Source organism: Talpa occidentalis, unplaced genomic scaffold (genome assembly GCF_014898055.3).
Source record: "Talpa occidentalis isolate TD23 unplaced genomic scaffold, MPIMG_talOcc4v2.1 talOcc4.8, whole genome shotgun sequence".
Lineage (NCBI taxonomy): Eukaryota > Metazoa > Chordata > Mammalia > Eulipotyphla > Talpidae > Talpa > Talpa occidentalis.
The window spans coordinates 10,262,598-10,283,421 of record NW_023605194.1 but is presented as its reverse complement, the minus strand read 5'-3'; the positions used below and the strand labels follow the sequence as shown (position 1 = coordinate 10,283,421).

At 41.1% G+C, this 20,824-nt stretch overlaps 1 protein-coding gene across 1 annotated transcript in view; it reads left to right on the top strand.

The window, feature by feature from the left end:
* Nucleotides 1-908: 908 nt before the first annotated feature.
* Nucleotides 909-20,824, top strand: part of ATRNL1 (attractin like 1) — a 474,279-nt gene continuing 454,363 nt past the window's right edge. The window contains 5 exon segments of the mRNA XM_054690388.1: nucleotides 909-1,000; nucleotides 1,114-1,151; nucleotides 1,154-1,412; nucleotides 18,298-18,381; nucleotides 19,462-19,575. Of these exon segments, the coding sequence (XP_054546363.1) occupies nucleotides 909-1,000; nucleotides 1,114-1,151; nucleotides 1,154-1,412; nucleotides 18,298-18,381; nucleotides 19,462-19,575 (587 nt within the window).

Genomic DNA, 20,824 nt, shown 5'->3' with positions numbered 1-20,824 from the left:
CCAGGAGAGGTCCCCCCAAGGCTGCGGCCCCGTGACCCTCGCCGCCCGCCCCCGCCCCCCCCAGTTCTTGCGGACCCCGCAACGTGGTCGGATGGCGGTGCCTTTAAGACTTTTGCCTGCTGCACATGCTCAGCTCTTTGTGCTGCTGGAGTTTTTCTCTTTTAAGAAAAAAGGAGAGATAGGCAGGAGGCCGGGCGGAGGGGGCGCGGGGCACCGGCGCTGCACTTTTGCAGCTGGAGACGGCGGCGCGAGGGGCTTCTCGTCTGCGGCAGCCGCGAAGCCGCTCGCGACCCTCCGTGCGCGGCGCGGGCAGGCGCGCGGGGCCGGGGTCGGGCGCCCCGGCGCGCGGGGAAGGGCACCGCGGGCGCCGGGCCACACCTGGGGGCAGCCTGCCTCGGCCCGCGGGCGCGGGGTGGGCGCGCGGGGGAGTCCCCGGTCCCTGTCAGGGCGCGGCGAGACCACGGCGCCGGGCGGTGGGGGGAGCCCCGGCCCGCGGGGAGGTGGGGAGGCGGCCCCCGGCCCCGCCGGCTCGGGTCGCAGCCCTGGCGCCCGGCTAGCGGCCCCGGCCAGCCGCTGACCGCCGGGGGGGCGCCGGCCGCCGGCCGGGGGGAGCGCGGCCGCACCCCGCCCGTGGCCATCCCCCCGCCCCCGCCCCGCGTTGGGCGCGCCCACCTCGGGGCTCCCGCTCGGTCCCCGCCCTCCCGGGCGCGCGGCGCCGGAGCCCAGGCAGTTGGCGCGAGCCGCGGGCCAGGCGGGGCCGCGCGCGGGGCCCCCACCCCTCCCCAGGTCCCCTCCGGAGCGCCCCGCGCCGCCCGCCGCCTCTCCCCGCCTCCCCCGGCCCGGCCCGGCCCGGCCCGGGGCGCGCGGGGAGGCTCGGCCCGCGGTCCCGCTCGCCCGGCGGAGAGGCGATGCCCGAGGGCGCCCGGCGGGAGCCGAGCGGAGGCGCGCGCGGCGGGGAGCGGCCCCTCCCGGCCGGGCCGCGGGACGGGGGCCGGCGCCGGTGAGCGCGGCGAGGAGGCGGGAGGCGCCGGCGGCCGCGCGCCGCGCTCGGGCTGGACCCCGCGCCGGAGCACCCCGCTCGGCGCCCGCTCGCCCGGCCCCGCCGCGCCGGGGCGCTGGGCACGATGGAGCTGGGGGCCGGGCCCGCCCTGGCCCCCGCGGCCGGCGGCCCCCGGGCCGGGGCGCGCGCGGGCGGCGGGCGCCGGCGGGGGCGCCTCCTCCTGGCTGCTGGACGGGCGCCGCGGGCTGCTGTGCTATGGCTTCCTCTACCTGGCGCTCTACGCGCAGGTGTCCCAGTCGAAGCCCTGCGAGAGGACCGGCTCCTGCTTCTCGGGCCGCTGTGTCAACTCCACCTGCCTCTGCGACCCGGGCTGGGTGGGGGACCAGTGCCAGCACTGCCAGGGCAGGTTCAAGTAAGTGCCTCCGCCGCACCCCGAGCCCCAGCCCGGCCCCGCACCCGGCGCGGCCTCCCCGCGCGGCCTCGGGTCCCCGGCGGGGTGCGCCCCGGCGCGCCCCCCGCCCCCGGCCCTTGCACCCCCTCCAGCGCCCCGACGCGCCCCAGCCCCGGGTCCGCGGCCACTTGGGGTCGCCTGCCCGGCACCTCTCTTGCTCGCAGTCCCGGTGCCAAGCGCAGTCTTGCCAGGACGCTGGGGGGGGTGATCGCAGAGGAGGCGAGGAACTCGCGAAATCCTCGCTCATTGGGAGCAATTTGAGCAATGCAGAAGTGTCAAGGTTAAAAGTTGGGGTGTAGCCGTACCCCCCCTCTCTTCCCTGTGCTCTCTGGAGGTCACCCCTGCTAACCCCGGAGCTTATTTAGTAATAATAGTGGTCGTGTGTCATCGGCTTACTCCGTGCCAGACGCTGGGCTAAGCTCCTTACGTGGATTATCTCATTTGTTACTACAACCCCATGAGTTCCTAGAATTATTGTGCAGGATCTGCCGTGAGAAAACGAGGCATTGAGATGAAGTGATTTGCCCAAGATGACACGCTGGTGCGGATGGAGTCGATTCCAAATCAGCCCGTGGAACTCGGGGCTGTTTGTTTACTTTTAGCCAGTATCCGAGGCTGGGTTTGCTTGGACAGTCTTGAATTGACTTTGGGTTCGATCTAGAGATGAGCTACCTGGACTTCCTAAGGGGGTGAAGAGAGGTGCATTTTTCTGACTGGCTCCTTCATCGTCAGCTGTCCTGCGGGAGAGCCACTTGGGTTTTTCTGCAGCTCAGGGGGCTGTGGAGTTTGCTTTACAACCTTGAAGATACTTTCTCCCTATTGGTTGGTGTTTATTGCCTTCCAGCCTGATGTGAAAAAAATTGGGTGGGTGTGAGAGTAAGAGAGTGGAGGCCTTGGGAGTCGGCTGACAACCTGCAGGTGACAGTCATTAAGTCAGTGAACTTGTTAGTCTTCTAGGTGCGTGATGTGCAGTTTTCTGGTTTGGGGCCCTGTCGAGGGATAACTAATGTTTGCAATCACGATGACAGATAAATCTAAGTGAAATGTCTCTTGGACTCTTAGGCAGAGGTAGGAATCTGGTTCACCTTTTGTGTTACAGGGAAATTTCTCCAGAGGTTTGAACCTAGCTTATTACCCCTACCTCTTTTTTATTCACTGTTACTGGTTTAAAAACCCTGCCCGGTACAACTCATTGTAAAATGCGTTTTTTAAAAATGGCACACTTTAATTTTAGGTAGATCTTACTATTTAAATTAATTTATGGTAGGTTTTTGCAAGTGAGATTGCAAAATGAAGTATTATGAAATTCATTTATAGCAATAGGTTGAAATGTCTCCTGGCTTCATACTTTTACAAATTAGGATAGCCCTGCATTTTTCAAATACCTTTTCCCTTAAAATTTGGGAGCGCTTCTAATTTAAAGTGCTAAAGAGTTTCAAGATGAGGAAAGATGGCTTATTGAATTGGGCTTGTTAGCAGCCTGTTGTACCTACGTGTTCTTAAACTTTTGTTATGACATAACAGCCGGCCTCTTTACCTAGCAAGAGAGAATTTTGTAGATAATAGTCTGGCAGCCAGCGATGGAAGAAGCCACGTCTCCTTTATACATCTTTTTTATACATAAACAGGAAAATTGCCTGATTCATATATAATTATACCTTTTTGTGGACAAATTTGCTGTCTTCCTCTGAAGGGGACAATTGTGGCAGTGCTGAAAAGTTCCTATTTACATTTTGTAGTAGTGGACCTAGCGCACAGCTCTATCAGCAGCCAGTGAGCTCCCTGGCAGGTGTTGTCCCAGTTAGTAAGCAGGATGACAGATCATGTTAAAATTACTTTAAGTAGTATGGAAAGATGGTCTTCATAAACGCCACACATTAGTGAGTAAAAGAAGAATAGCTTTTTAAATACAGATATTGTTAAATAACAATAAACCCTGAACTAATCATTAAAAATTCATCATTTCCTTGGAAGTTGTTATTTTCTATTATTCTTTGCACTCCATTAGTGAATACTTTTCCATTTCTCTGTGGAATACAAGCTATTAATTAGAGGAAATATAACTAATAAGACCCTGTGCTTCGATACATGTATTCTTAGGGGTGATAAAAACATGATATTTAATGTTAAAGGGAAGAGTCAATTTAGAAGAAAAAAAATTCTTCCTGATAAAGTGCAGGTTAAGCTGAGAAAGGTTTATTTTGTGGATGGTGGTGGGTTTTATTTGGCATTTGAAGTAATAACATAGTGGGAAAGATTTAGCTGGTATTTCTTATTTCATTAATTATTTTGAAAATCTTTTACTGAACTAAAGCAGAGCAACCCAGGAACAGGAATCAAAAATGATCAATCTTGGTAAGCAGGTGTCAAAATTAATTGGCTGGTTCCATGGTAACTTAGCTTTTTTTCTGTCATAGGGATGTCACTAGGGAATAAGAGTATTCTTCAAATGCTTCTTTAGACTGGAAGATTGATGGTTGGGGAGAGAAATGCAGAAGCAACTGTGGTGTTAGAGTGGCACTTCAGTTCTTGGAGCATTGATTTGAGTCTTCTGGAAAAAAAAAAAACAGAATTACAAGCCATTCCTCACCTAGGTAAAACACAGTGAATACTGATCTTCAGCTACAGCTACACTGAGAGTCTCAGGGCGAAGAATCAGAAGGGACATTGCCAGTTTGAAATATTATCAAGGATATGATGTATGCTAATTTGTTATAGTTGAGTCACTCGCATAATATGAGACTATTAAATATTTTGCTAAAAACCAGTTAAATAACAGTCTCAGAAGTTAATTCTTTCGGATTATCTCTGTGGAAATGATCTCATTGTGAATAATTACTAAACGTAAATTTATTATTAAAATGCATTTATTGAATATTTTCCTTAAACTATGAAATCTTATTTTATGTTTAATGTATGTAGATGATTTATTTTAGCCTCTTAGGTTAGTTAAATGCGGATACTGAATTCCACACATTTATATTGGAATTATTCTGCTTCTGGTGACAGGAAAATGAAGAGGCAATGTCAGCATTGAGGTTGCTATTGTAAAAATAGAGGTTAAGTTAAATGTGTAAACATTTTTTTGTAAAATATTAAAACAAGCAAAAAAAGTGTGTATGCACACAACTTTGGAATCCTTTTTATTAATAGGAAACTTAAGAGTAACTGGAGTTAAATGGGATGTTTTCTGTTTTCAAAACTTTACTTTAAACTAAGATTGCAACATGTAACAAAGACAGGGGATCTTTTTACATTCTTTAAACACACCATAAAAATTTAAAATTATTTAAAAAAACATTAGAAATTTAAAATTACTTAAATTGAGTGTTTCTAAGATCCTAAATTGATAAGTAAATCGTGATGGCCTGGCTTTCAAGACTACCTGTCTGCCTGAGTTGGCTGCTTCAGTGGGTTAGATTCACTTCTTTTTCCTACATTGGTCTTTTAAAGGTCCTTGAAACTGGCACATTCCTTTTGGCCTCAAATCAGTTCGATGAGTTGTTAGTTTTCTCTAAACCCTCTCTCCTCTTCACTTGACTAATTACTAAATATCTTCAAATTTTAGCTTCTACTGACTTATAAAGGAGACTTTTCTGAGTCCTTAGATTGCTTTATTTATCATTACATAGTCTTCTAGCACTTTTTGCTTCTTAGTACTTTAAAAATGAATAATTTAATGATAATTATAATCAACAAAAGGAATCAACAAAAAGGAAGAAAACTGCATGATTATCTCAATAGATGCTGAAAAAGCATTTGACAAGATCCTAATTCCATATATGATAAAAACTCTCCAAAAAATGGGAATAAGTTGAACTTACCTAAATATTAAAAAGCTACATATGATAAACCTGCATTAATAAGTTTTAGAACCATATAAATGCATTTATCATCTCTCCTGGCCTTTCCTGTAGTTGTGCTGTGTATCACATGTACATGTGTGGCTAGCTTACTCCATTAGTTAAAGTTATCAGTTTGGCTCTCAATAACCATACATATTTTAACCAACCTAAGAGGAGAAAAATAGTCTTTTATGTTTTCTTAGATAACTGTTCTTTCCTTTGCTTTTTGTTATCGCTCAAAACATGGATTTCCCCCTAGGATCATTTCCCTTTAGTCTAAGCCACTTCCTTTTGCATTTCTTTTTGAGTACCATTGTTGGTGATGTACTTTTTTAGTTTTCCTTGGTCTGAGAAAATTTTTATTTTGCCTTCTTTACTGAAGGATATTTTTTCAGGTATAGAATTCTGAGTTGGCAGTCCTTTTCATTCAGCACTGTAAGGATTTTGCTCTCCTCTCTTGTGGCCTCTGTGGTATCTGATGGGAAATCTAGAGTCCTTGAACTTCTTTTCTCCCTGCACAGTCATGTATTGCTTAATGATGTTTTTGTTAACAGTGGACCACAAATATGACTGTGGCCCCACAGACTGTACCGGATAGCCTGGGTGCAGTAGGCTAGACCACCTGAGTCTGTGTATTACACTCTGAGGTCCACAGGGTGCCATCCCATAATGATGCATTTCTTGGAATTTGTCAATCATGTTTCTGTTTTGTTATTTTTTTGTGATTTTTGTTTCCCTGTTGAGAATTTCTCTCTTTCCATTACTTTGTCTTTACTTCTACCTCATCAAGTCTAGTTATAAGAGTTAAAGTCTTTGATGAGTCCAATTTCTGGATTTTCTTCAAGATTGACATCCAGTGACATCCTGTTTTGGGTCCTGTTGTCCCTTGGGGAATGTTAATTTGTCTGTCTACTTATGTATCTATCTTTTTAGTAGGCAACTGGGCAGTTAGGTTCAAGTAGCAAATTCCTTATCTTTTGGAGGGCAGTGATGCTAATCTTAGCTGCATTTTAAAGTCCTTGGGTCTGAATGAACACAAGCCACTCAGGAATTAGTCTGGGACTTGAGCAGTGTTTTAAAATTTAATTCAGTTCTCAGCGCCCTTGTTAGCTGCTTTTTAGGTCTGTTCCACAGAGGAGTGGCTCAGGCTGAGCTTGGTTCTTGTTTGGGTTTATACACAGAATTAGGGTACCTCCATCTTTCTCTGTTCTTCTTGGGACCCCACCCACATTCTTTGGCTTGCTGGGGCTACTTTCCCGTTTACTCTTGGTGGACTGACAGATTTCTCCTTAAGGGCTCGTCTATATGTGCGTGTGCTGCTGCCCTTTCAAGGGTTCACAGCCTCTCCATCTCGGTGTTCATTGTTTTAGGAAAGTCTAATTTATTCTTGGGTATAGCAGTGGCCCTTTAATCAATCTAATGCCAGTTTAATGCACTCTACTCTTCTCCACTACCCAGAGACCGTACTAACACCCAGAAGGTATTCCATACCATGGTTAAGTTCTGCAAGTTTCACCTGTTTTGATTCTGATCCGTTTATGGGCTTCTGGAGAGGTTGTCAAGGACTTCATAACACAGATCCCCTTTTCACCTTCCTCATCTTGGTAATCTCTTCCATTGTCTTGTTAGGAGGGTGAAGGATGCTGACTCTGCTGTGGTTTGGTTCGTGCAGGACAAAGATGGCCCACCTGTAGTCTGTGCTGCTCCTGTACCCCCAGTGATGAGGGACAGAGGCACTTGCCTCTTTGCTGATATTTGTTTAGTACTCCAAAGAGATGGTTGAAGGGAACCCCATGCTCACATACTCCTCCTGTTGGGAGGAGGTGGTATTTAATATTTTTATAGTTAAAAAATAAACATTTAAAAAATAAGAGCACTGTATAAATTAGAAACTTTAAATTGACTGTGTGTCTCATAAAAAATAGACAATTTAAGAGCATTTCCATGTTTTAATATATTAACTTTAATGCAGGCTTCATTCGTACTTTTTTGACAATATAATTATGCTATTAATGATTTTCTAGAAAGTGCAATTCATTATTCAGTTTCATGTAAGAGAAATATTAATAGCATTAAAACTAGCCTTTCTAGATGTAAATTGTGAGTTTAGAGAAGTGGTATAATGTGGAAAAAACTTTTACATCCATTGCTTTTTTATTGCTGATGAAAATCTTGGAGGTAGATGTAGTTTACTCTCATTGTATAGTGGGGATGGAGTGAAATCCTAAAGCAATTATTTTTGCACAGTCTCAAAGCTACTAAGTGACGGATGACTTGCTAGGATATGTCAATCTTTTTTCTTATCAAGCCATCTTTTACTTTTCAGTAAGAATCTTCTTAGTTATGAGCCCATAATCTTCTGGATTTCCAGGCAGCATAGAATTTCCTTAAGATCATGAGTTTGGTACCAAACTGATAAGGTTTGAGGTCTGTTTCAGCCTGTGTGCCATGAACTTAACATGGATTTGCTTTGCTGCTTTACTGAACACTTGATAAGTTTTATCTTAATATAGTTGGAAAACAGGTTTATGAAATAAGTATTATTGTTACAACATATTTTATACAAAAGGGAAACTGAGGTTTGGGAAGCTGAGTAACATACCCACTAAGAGACCAAAGTGAGAGTCTTAGAACTCTGCGAGAGTTGCTTGTTTTTCTTTCAGTTTTTCAGTCATATATTTTTCATTCTTTAGTCAAAAGAGAACAATGGCCAGTGTGTATGTGCAATTGCAAAAATCTGTAGCAGTTACCAGAGTGGGCTGGAGGAGTCAGGGGTTAATAGGGAAGGAAAGGTGATTGGGCATGGTCCCTGGAGCTTTGGTGGAGGGGAAGTGAAGCGCGTGTACATGTGGAAGTGTGATGTTGTAGCCCAAAATTATACAGTTATGTAAATGATTGGCATAGCAATGAAATTTGAGAAAAAAATTTAACTTGGAATGATCCCCAAAGTAATTTTTATATTAGTTTTTTCAAAAAAGTTTAGATTTTACGACAAAGATAAAAATTTTCCTCAATTGCTGAATAGCCTGAGTATTTCTGTTTACATTACCTGTAGATACATGTAGACACAATGCATGTCTGTATATATGCACACCTGGTGTTTTATAGATTTATATCAAAGTGATGGTAAGTGCACCGTAATTCTTTGTGACATCTGTCATAGCTTTACTCACTCTTCATTTATTTGCTCTTTGTATATTGTCTTCTTTCTTTCTAGAACTAAGATGTACAACAGGGCAATCAATAGCCATGTGTGGTTATTAAAATTAATTAAAATTAACTTTAAAAAATGGAGTTTTTTTGCACTGGTGTGCCGGGGACCAGCCTCCGGCAAAACGTCGTGTCAGGGGTTCCTGAAAGGATGAGACGGCGTCGGCGAAAACGAAAGGGCTGAAACTTAAGGGCTGTTAGGAAGGGGAATGAGGTAGAATGAGGAGACACTGACACTTGGTGAGGTGCTAGTATCTTCTGCCGAGAGACTCAGCAGGTCTTTTTTTATTCATTATTAGTAATAATAATAAGGAAATACATTATCATGTGTAAAGCAAAAACAATTAGTATATTATGTTTCCCATAGACTACTGGCCCCTACAGGTCTCAGCTAGACGGCAGCTTTCAAGGTTAATAGATAATAAACCAGACCTAACATTAAAGCTACTTATTTTTTCATTTAGACAATTATTTAAAACAGTGAATAACCGCCAGTGCATCCCTATCAGCTAAAGCCTAAGCATCAAAGGACTATTCTATTCACATGACCTTCAGCCGGAGACCAGCTGCTGCTCAGTTATCAGAACTTTTTCTACCTACAAACTTCTTAACACAGTTAACTTCATTTAAAAACTTTCCTAAGAAACTTCTAAATAAAAAGGAAACTTCTAAAAATCAAAACAAGCATATACTATAATTGTTATGCTGGATTGCTTGTCAGATATATACAATAAATTGTTTCCCATTGATAATTGGGCCGAATTGTGTAGTAACTAATTTCTAAACAGGTAATTTTCTGTGCCAATTGCTTGCAGTCTGCTGATACATATAATTTATAGCCTAATGTACTTTTCTGATAAATTTTTCTCTCTCTATGACCAAGAACAAAAAGCAAAGGGATGCCAGATCTTCAGCCCCACGGTGTGAGGCCTTTTCTCTTAGCTGCTTGTCAGTATCCTATCTGGCTGGAGCAACAAGGCCTCCTGCAGCACTGGTGACACTGCAAGTGCTATATAGCCACGTGTGGTAGCCACATATGGCAGCTACTGGTAGCCAGTGGGTACCATATTGGACAGTAAGTGCAAGGAACATTTCTATCATTGCAAAAAGCTCATTAGACATCTTTGTTCTAGAATGTAAGGTCCAAGAGAGAGAGAGAATATTTTTTATTTATTTTACGCTTTTTAGTGTATTAGCCTTTTTGAGATACAATTCATTTACCTACATTTCACTAAAGTATGGAGTTGTGGAACTATAACCATTATTTATCTTTATTTTGTATATTCTAATTTTTAAATGTAAAGTTTTAAACTTACTGTTTTATAGTGCTTCATGTTTTTTCCCCCACCAAAATCTGTTATATACCCTTCACCTATCTCCCTCCCCATCTGTCTTTACCACTAGTAGCTTAAAGCTTTCCATTTTTGTTGAATCCTCCGTTATGTAAATAATAGGAGTTTTTAATGTCAGGTCCAATAGTTGTTTTTGCCATTCTGACTTGCTCTACTACACATAATTCCCTTGAATTGCTGCCTTTTTGCAGTAAATAGCAACATTTTGTCTTTCTTTGTGCTGAATAATACTCTACTGTGTGGATATACCACATCTTTTTTTTTTTTTTTTTTTTTTTGATATACCACATCTTAATAATTCAGTCAGTGGGCACTTAGGTTGTTTTCATGTTGTACTGTTGTAAGTAATTTTTGTGGAGCATATGGTTTTTTCGAATTGATAGTTTGACATTCTGTGGATAGATGCCCAAGAATGTCAGGCTGTGCCATACAATATTTTCATTTTCAGTTTTTTAAAGTAAGTTCAGATGGCTTTAAAAATTGGCTGCACCAGTTTACATTGCTGTCAGCAGTGCAGTAGAGTTCCTCTTTCTCTCTATCCTCTCCAGCACTTGTTGTTGGGCACCTTTTTAATATCTGTCATTCTCAGAGGTCTGAGATATCTAACCGCTTTTAATTTGCATCTCTCTTATTGGAAGTGATGATGAACATATTTTCATGTCTCTTTGGCCTTCTGGATATCCTCTGATGAATTATCTGATTAGATCTGCTGTTCATATGTTAATTGGTCATTTGTTTATTGTTTAATTGCATAAGATATTCATAAATATTAGATATTAATCCATTTTTGTTTGTGTAATGTGTAAATATTTACTCCCATTCAGTAGGATGTCTTTTTAATTACTTTTTTCTTTCACTATTTAAAGTTTTTTAATTGGATGTAATTTTTTTGATTTTGCTTTATTTCCCTTGTGGTAGGGGCTCAAATCTCCAGAAACACTGTATTCATTGATGTTGTGGAACATATAGCTAATGTTTTCTTCTATATGTATTATTGTTGCAGGTCTTATATGTAAAATCTTTAATCCATTCAGAATTTATTTTTATGCATAGAGTTAGAGTGAGCCAACTTTTTGTGTATTGACTTTGTAGCCTGCTGTTTTGCTGTATTCATGTTATTTCTAATAATAAAGCTTTCTGATGGAGTCTTTAGCATTTCCTATATATTGGCTGTGAATAGTGATAGTTTTACTTCATTTCTAACTTATACCCTTTATTTCATGATGTCTGATTGCTCTAGCCAAAAACTCTAATAGTAAATTAAACACAAACGGTGACAGTGGACCATTTGCTCCTGATCTTACAGATTTTCCACCATTAGGTGGTATTTTACTAGATGTTTACTGTAGCCTTTATAATGTTGAGGTGGGTTCGTTCTATTCTCACTAGTTCAGTGTTTTAATCATAAATGGGTGCTGTATCTAGTCAAGTGTTTTCTCTGCATCTACAGATATCATCATGTGATTTTAATTCTTTTGTTGGTATGATGCATTATATTGACAGGTTTTGTATGTGAAACTATCCCTGGGATAAATCCCAATTGGTCGTGATATATAATCATGCAATGTAGTTTTGAATTTTCTTATTTTATAATCTCTTCATCAAATTTTCTATTTATAATCTGGATAGAGAACAGCTCTTTTAGTTGTTCATTGTTCGTGCTGTTTTCCTGCTTTGATTAGTGACTACTCCTATGTTACAAACAGCTTAATTGGTCAGGGACTCTGGATTGGACAGTTTCATCTAGATGGGACATTGGCAAAGCAAATGGGAATATGACAGCCATCTAGACAGGGACTCACAAACTTTTTCTCCAAAGGGCCAGATAGTAGATATTTTAGGTTTTGCAGGCCAGATGGTCCCTGCTGTCACAACTCAACCCTGTTCTTGGTTTGTAGCAGTCTTAGACAATATGTAAAGAAATGGGTGTAACTGTGTTGCAGTAAAACTTCATTTACACCTGCAAGCAATAGACCAGTAGATATGGAACGCTGATCTGATTGACATATCAGTACAGCTCTCAGTATTGAGAGGGGCCACAAACTTTTTAAAAGGTAAGTTGATTGTTTGAAACTTAGAATGCTTTGCAGAACAGTTTAGAAATAGTGGTAACATAAGAAACCTATTACACCTTCTAGGTAGCTGAGCTGTATGCTACCTAATTACTGGAGATTTCTATACAGTTGGAATGTAAGTTACTAGGAGTAAGAAGAGAAGGAATGAATTGAGAACTAGGTGTTTGTGGTCAGAGCATGATCTTGCAGAGTAAGACTTCTGAATTTTAGAAGAGACAGTTACAGATTACAAAGTTATCCAGTATCTGTAATGGGAGTGTCTTTGCTTAAGTGGCTTGGAGATGAAGGCTCTTGAAGAAGAGACTTGTGGGAGTGACTTCTGTCTTTTGGTGGTGTGTCTCATCTTGGTGTTCCCCCGCCACCTCAGTTTCCAGGACAGTGGAAATGGCAAACCTTGCTTCATAATGAGAAGGCAAAGGTGGGCTTATGGAAGGGACTTTGGTGCTTGGGTGGGGGATGAAGTTAGAGAAGGAATTCAGTGGTGAGGACAGTGTTCTTTCAGGTCCGTGTAATTGTGCCCCTGGGCTCATGGCATGGGGTCTAGTGGGCAGTTGCATGTACTCCAATTGTGTAGCCTCGGTGGGAGGCATCACTGTTCTGCATATCACCTTTTACAGGGCAGCTCTTGGAGCATATATTTCTTAGGAGGAGGAGAGACATACTTTAAAGGAAAAGTAGGACACATCTCCAACTGACCCAGACCTGTCCTGAAATAGAGAGATTTTGGGGAAAGAACACCACTGTGACAATAGAGAAGAGGTGATTCCCTCATCCACAGTGTGGGAGGTGTGTCTCCAACTAGGAAAATGAATTAAATTGGAAGTGATATTTGCAAAAGAGAGCTGCTTGTTGATAAATTTCCAGCTCCATTTCCTTATAAAAGCTGCATATTTATGAACTGTGTATTAATGCATTTTGAGTGTGTTGTTCTTCTATTCTTGCACTCTGGAAGAAATTGAAATAAAAGTGGTTGTATGGAGTCACAAATTAAAATTTTCTTTAAAATTTTGTTCCTGCAGCTTTAAACTTTTATCACCTGGGTTATGATATAACTATTTGTATTATTCCAGCCCTGATTTTGGAAGTTTTTACAACTCAAATTATAGCAATATTTTTTATTTTAAGGGTTTGTTACAGTTATAAGTTAGAAACTAAAGAGAGGGATTTCTCAATGGACCCTGCTATTGGAATCTAAGCTAGACTTAGATCCAGAGGCAATGTTTACGCATGATTTCCCCTTTCGTTACCTTGCTTTTTTGAAAAATGGAAATAATGTACAACTTTGAGGTTGTGGTAATCAAATTTCTAAGTCTTTACTGATATTCTCCATTTGTTGAGACTTTTTTTCTAGTTTCTTTTAGCTTTTTGACCATAGTTTCTTTACAATTTTTTTTAACAGTTGTTTAAAGTCTTTGTCCAGAAATCCAGTTTTCTGCTAATTTCTCCTGTGGATGTGCCCTACTTTCTTGTTTCTTTGCATACTTGAAATTTTTTTGTTGGTGACTGGACATTGGATTATTACAATGCGCTAACTCTAGAAATCAGATTCTTCCCATTCCTAAGGGTTTGTTTTTGTTGCATATGTGGGTTGTGTTGTGTATATATTTAGTGACTTTTCTAAAATGTTTTTGTAATGACTGTATTCTCTGCTGGGTGTGTTCTATAAAATCTATTCAAGCTTGTTTTCAGCTGTTGTTGTCACAACAATTTCTTGGAATTCCTGAAGCCATGAAAAAATAGTTGTATGGTTTTTGGATGCTTGATTACTATTCCCAGTTGGCACTGATTGATTAAATTGATTTAATTTAATTAGTTTTTGCTATGACTTAAAAATAAGTAGTTGCTGGTTGCCTTGGTTGTGCATGTAGTGTGTTAACATACATGTGAAGATGTGTGAACCTATACTTCAGTATCATAAACATTGTTGGAAACACTGTCATCTCAATAAAAATACAAAAATATGCTAGAAATAAATAGAAAATTATAAGAATATTGTTTCTGCTATAAATAATACAAATTAAGTTGACATAAATCTTAATGGTTAAAAAAAGATAAAGTAGTCATTTAAAATAGGAGGGAAATTTATTTTTCTTATGTCAGCCTTAACTGCGGAAAGAATTTTGTAAGGCCAGAGGGTTAAAAAATACCTGACGTGTCAAGGTTCTTAAGTGTATCTCCCCAGCTGGCACCTCTGGTATCAGGCACTGAGTTCCTTTCCGGGCCACTGAAGTCTTGCCAGTGCTGTGATCACACTTTTCCTGTAATTCTCTCAATATCGGGCTTGTTTTTCTTCTTGGTCTTTTCTCAGACTTGAGGAGTATAGAGCATCTCTTCAAATGTTACTGGCTCCCCGGCTTTTATTCTGGTTTTAAAATCAGTGGTTGGTGAATTGAACCTCATGGGATGTTGGGGAAACTGCCCGCTGGTGTCTGGCTGGAGCCTCTCCGCCGTGTCCTCCATCCACCTGCTGCACCTGCTCGCGTGTTCTGGCTGCGGGCGCAGCGCATCGGGCTGTGGGTACCTGTGGGTACCTGTTGGTACCTGGCTTACCCCCTCCACGGTGGCCTGGCCCAGCTAGCACTCGGGGAGACGTCTTGGTCTCGGGGTGCTGTGTGTGCCCGTGGCTACCCCTCTCTGCCCCCTCCATGTGGCCCTTGTTGCCACCTGAACAGTGAGTGACCCGATCCCAGACCTGCACCCCCAACACCTGCTTTCTGGGACTGTTACTTTTGGTCGCCCCCACCCGCACTGTGAAGTAGGTCCTGAGCGTGTCCAGGGCGTGTGGGAGATGCAGGGACGCTGACGAGTGGAGCAGAAGAGAGAAGGAGCCTGTGGGAGAGGGTGCAGCGCCCGGTCGGCTTCCTCAGTGCTGGGCTGGAGCTTCCTCCCAGTGCTGGGCAGGGGGATGCTTCATTTTCCTTCTGCCAAGGAGGTAAGGTAGTTTGGGGGATTTAGATTCCCTCATGAAACCATCCTGGGACTGAAGAGGGTCCCGGGAAGGCTATTGATTCCTAGCACTCTTCACCCACCACAGAAGAGAGGGCTCCAGCAGCCAGCGGGAAGCTCTTCAGGGGAGTTGCAGGTTCTGGTCTGAGGACGTCAGGCTGGAGCGTGCGGACAGGGTGAGGGCTCAGAGGGTGTGGGTGCAGCACTGGTGTGTTCACTGCTGTAAGGTGTGTCTACTGATTGGTTTGGGTCTAATCAGGAAAGAATCACACATTAATTTTAATAGGAAAAGTTTAATGTCAAGAAGTGTTGGTATAATGGGCTGGGGCATGAGGAATTGGCTAGTGAGGAGTAGAGAGACCGGTGAAGAAGATGAACGAGTGTAGATAAGGCACAGCCACACCCCCCTTATGTCTAAGGAAGTAGGAGCCCCCACGTCCTCATCCAACATCCAGGCTGCTGGGAGGGCATGTCTGACTTACTGGATGGCAGAGGAATTGCTATTGTGCTCACTGGGAGAGCTTGCTTGACATCTGCTCTCAGGAACTTCCATGGTTACCTTACAGGATGCTGGGGAACGCTGCTCCCTGCCAGTGTCTCACGGGAGGTGCTCTGCCACCGGGGCCTATGGGAATTGCTTGGGGGGCAGTTGGCGGCTTCGTGCTGCTGGTCATTATGGACTGTGCGAGCCTGGCACTGGACTGAGAGGGCCAGTAGCTGGGAGCTGAGCAGATGGGCACTGAAAGGTCACACAAGTGAACGGCAAGGGTTCACGCTTCCCAGGGTCCTGCGGGTATGCAGGTTGCACAATGGGGCTCTACAGTGACTTTCTGCCGTAGCCTGACCCCTCATCAAAACATCTGGAGCAGTTTTGTGCCAGCCTCCCCCGAGTTGTGGTCGAGCCATCGGTGTAGTGCTGGAGCTGGATGGGGATCTTAGCTGAGACCGGGTCACAAGCCAGGATTCCTTCTCTTCTTTGTGACTGGGAAACCGTAACCTGGGGCAGTTGCTCCTGTTGTTAAGATCCAGGGTTTCAAATGCTGGTTATTTGGTGGTTATCTGGGCTTTGGCCCAGTGTATGAATGTGTGTATGTGTGTGTGTGTGTGTGGGGGGGGGGGTGGTGGTTAGGGTGGGGTGGGGGGTAGGACATAAGATTTGCATATCCGTGTTTCAGACTGCAAGTTATAGCCTCATCTGTAAGGAGACACGGGTAATCTGATCTGGCTCTCCCTGCCAGTTGAGATTTCAGTTGTTCAAGCTCAAGTCCACAGTCACTGCTCTGCACCCTTACATTTGCAGCTCTCCAGTGATGCGCCCTCTATCCTGGGTGCTGATTCTACAGACCCCTTTCTCCAGTACAGTTCCTGGGCTTTAAAGCCCTGATGTGGGTGTGCCCATGCCTTAGCAAAGCAGAGAAGCTCCACGTGACTGCTGTCCCTCCCTCCCATGGTTGTGCTCTCCTGCTAGTGCTCCAAACACACTTTAATTACAGTTTTTCGGCTCCCTTTGCCTTGCCACTGCTCTTGATGCACACAGTAGTCATTTGTTTTTCATTCAGGGATTGTTGTCTCTGCTTAGGCATCATTTAGTTGTACAAACGTGAAGGAGGTAAGCCTAGGTAGGGTCTTCCCTCTGCCCTTGCCACACTCCATAGCTCTCTTTCTTTAGAAAATAATCTTGTGTATTCTGTTAGGTGTGGCATCCTAGCAGCCTCAGTATCACCTTAGGGAGCTGGAAGTTTTGGGGTTTTCCGCCCCATGACTAGGCTGCAGGCCATGTAAAGGCTGGCTGGTTTCTGTTACATCCTCGCCCTAGCGAATCACTGTTCGGATTCAGAGAGCGAGGCTATTTATTTGAGCCCCTACCTTTTGTGGGCCAAACCTCCAGCTTCTGTTCCCTTCCCATCTGGAGGCTGTCAGAGCCTCCAGCCTTTTGTCGGTCTTTTCAACAGACAAATGTCTTCAGAGCAAGAGCAGGTCTCAATGCCTGGCTCCTCTTAAAGAAGTTGCAACTTCTGGATTTTGACTTGTAGATCTTACCATTCTATTACTTATAAGATGCTTTTAAGATTTAAAAATTGTCCCTTAGCTTTTTCAGTTGTCTTTGTGGAGGGTTAGTCTGAATTGCTACATGGATATGCTATTTAAGCTGTGCTTCAATTTCCTCATCTGTAATATGGGATTAGTAATTACTGTGTCATAGGGTTTTTGAAACGAGGTAACACGTTATGTCCTTATGGTAGTACCTGACGTATAGAAAATGTACAATTATTTTATCATATTAATTTGAGATCACTGGAATTTGCTGCTATTCAAAATATTTTCTAAGCATGAATTAACCCCTTATTTCCCAAAGTAGTTTGTAGGGATCTTGAAAGACAAGTAGTATTTATATCGACTGATCTTTCTGTTTACCCAAGTTTATATAAATGAAATTTACTTTCCTAATGTTTTTCAGACTCTGTCCCATAAGGAAAATTTAATTTTTTTTCTAAAACTAGGTAATGACCCTGATATGTGTGTATATTTATCTTTACATGCATGGATATATGCATATATGTGAATACATGGAGACTGCTCTGGCCTGAAGTCTGTGTGTATGTTGTGTACAGTAATGTGTATATGTGCATACATAGATAAATAAAGGATGAAAAGATATTTAGTTCATTAAAATATAGCATTTTTTTGGATAAAGTAATTGGACTGGAGATAAGGAAAACAAAATGAAGTGGAACTGGGACCTTGCTTTAAATGTTTTTACATTGTGATGTTTTTCTAGTTTTCTTTTTTACTTTTTATGTTTAACATAGGAGGTAATTATAGCACCTTTGGTTTTTTTACCTTATTTTAAAAATTGATTGAGTTCATGGAGAAGGTGTATAAAGTAGACCAGAGAAAAAGATATTAAAAGCAGGTAGTTGAGCTCAATAAAACATTGTGACAGCTACTTTAGCAATCCTGGTGTGTGACAAACAAGTGTAGCCAATAATATAACTCACGGATTGGTATGTAATCAATAATATCTCTGTTCCATACATCTGCATCTTTCAAAATGCATTTGATCTGCCTTATTTTGCCTCCTTTCAGTCTTTGTAGGAAATTTACCCTGATCTGTTTTATGTCAACATGGAGCCCATTGGTACAATGCTCAGTCTTACAGTGTTTTTTGTTTTTTTTTCCGCTGGCAAAATGAAACAATCACAAGAAATTAAAGATGTCCTTAAAGATGTCCAAATGAATTTATTTTGCGGTGTAGGGAGCTCTATGGCAATTAAAATTTTTTCTTAAGTTGTAAAAATAATTCTTTTTGAAAATTACAATATTCTGTTCCTTTGGTTTAATGTCTGTTTAATTTTTTTATGCTACTGCAGGCCTAATGTTACTTTAAGGTAATTATTTTCATGATTTTGTCTTCTAGGTTAACAGAACCTTCAGGATATTTAACAGATGGTCCAATTAACTATAAATATAAAACAAAATGTACATGGCTAATTGAAGGCTAGTAAGTATACAAGTTGGGTTGAATTTATTTTATTCTGAAGCAATAAAGAAGATGCTCATATCAATGTTAAAACATTGAGGCTTAACAACTTTTATATAGTTGATTCAATAATTTGTTATTGGAAACCACAATCTTTTAAATGGAATTTGCATAATCCATAAAACTTTTTGATGTCATGTTTAAAATAATTATCACTTGTGGTAATAGTTTAATTTTTACATAGATTTTATTTTTCAGCTCTGTTACTGTAGTACTAAATTAAGCAGGCATTTTTTTTGTTTTAAACATCTTGTTATAGAACTTGAAGATTCCATGCGAAGTATGAAAATACTCCATGTCAAATTATGTCACTGGGTCATGCCATTCAGTATGATGGTGTTAAAAAATAACATTTGTAGAAGAGAGAGTTAATTATCCTTAAGAGGTATTTTTCAGTAATTAGGACTCCAGACTGAATTTATCTAAACGTATTGTGAGTGGGTCATAAATGGATTCATATGAATTTTTGGCAACCATTTAAGATTTTAAAAGTGTTTGGGGAAAACAGTGAATTTTTTTTTTTTGTTTGTTATTTTAAGAGTGTTTTAGAACTTAACAGTTATTAATTCCTTATGCACCTATGGTCTCATTTTGTTTATTTGTTCTAAGTATATAATATTGAGGCCCTTTGATTATAATTTGAAGACCTTATACTGCCTCCAGTCAAGAGTTCTGTAAAGTAAGAGCAATTGCTTCTAGAGTGTTGAATCTTAAAAATAAACTTTGAGTATAATTTGCATACAACAGAATGCACCTATAGTAAATGTACAGTTCAGTAAGGTTTCAGTAATGTAAACTATGTAACTTGTACCTTTATCAAGGACTTTTCCTATTGACTACAGTTTTAGAAAATGACAGTATGTTTATATGGCTTGTTGATGACTTTTGAAGTTGCTTGTCACTATTCCAAATTAGATAGGATTACTTATCAATCTTTTATATGTGTCTTAAGGATTTGTAGCAAAATTATTTGTAATAAGTTTTTAATAAAATACTTGGGACATTAGAAATTAAAGAGAAATATTTTAATATTTTTTCCAGTCCAAATGCAGTGTTAAGATTGAGATTCAATCATTTCGCCACAGAATGTAGCTGGGATCACATGTATGTTTATGATGGAGATTCAATATATGCACCTTTAATAGCTGTGCTTAGGTGAGTGTGTTTAATTGATGAACTTACAGTGAATTGTAAGAAACTATAATTTATTAATTTTAAATATATATACTGATCTTCAAAATTAATTTAGCAGAGATATTGATGTCTGTATTTCAGATTGTAGACATTGTTCTTACTGAGTCTATCTACTTAGATGTATATAATAATGTAAATATTGATAGAGCAAAGACAAATAAGCACTATATCAGAAATATAGATTTCTTAATAAATGTCCTTTATTCTCCCTATAAATTGTTTATTCTTTTAAAGTGATTTGAATGTTTTGAGAACTATCTATTTGAATACATCAGTGTGTGTTTTAGCTGACTAAAAGACAATATATTTTTATAGTTGTCTTTATTATAGCAGAATAAAATTTAAGATTCCATAAAAATGTAGAAATTATGCTTTATGTAATAATATCATAAAGGTGTTTCAGTTCTCAAAATTTGTGAATTTTGGTTTCCTCAAAATATTTTGTTAGTAGACAGACTTAATTTTATAATCATGGCATTTTAAGTTTCAATTTAAAAATATATATATTTATGTACAAAATGTTAAAACATTTTTATGAATAGGAGATATGTTAGATATAGAAGATCTCAACACAGAGTGGTGATCTAGTGTATAATTAACCGGCATGATTGTTTGAGTTATACTCATTTATTCCTTGTTTTTGTTGTTTACACAGCCTCTCTTAAATATTCTGTCATTATTAACCTCTCAAATGCAGATCAAAGCTTATTGCTCCTTTCAAAATTTTAATTTTCTTTTTACTTCTTAGGCTGCAAAGTTTTGTTTTCCAGCAATGTGGGCTATCCTTTTATTTTTTTTGGCAAGGATGCTAAGGACTTGTATTTCCAATTACCTATTTCAAAATGATTCCTTGGGAACTTAGACACTTAGTCTTTGTTATTACTATTGGTCAAAATACTTTTAGAATTTCTAAATTGTTTAAACATTCTGTAAAGGGTAGCTGTGGTGGCCCTTCATCTGAGGATGCTAGATATGGAGCAGATGTGGCTAATTACACTGTAAGGCATTGTATTATGATTACTGGATATGGGTTCAAACATTTCCTTTCAGCAATTTAAATACCATTTGTCTATTGCTGTGACAGTATTGATTAACCATCATTTAGCTATGTGCCTTTTCATTGTTTTTCAAGTAGTTGTAATAACTTTGCATTAATGAACAGGATCTGTTATCACTCTTACTTTCCAGTCCTTCTCTTGATATTCTGTGA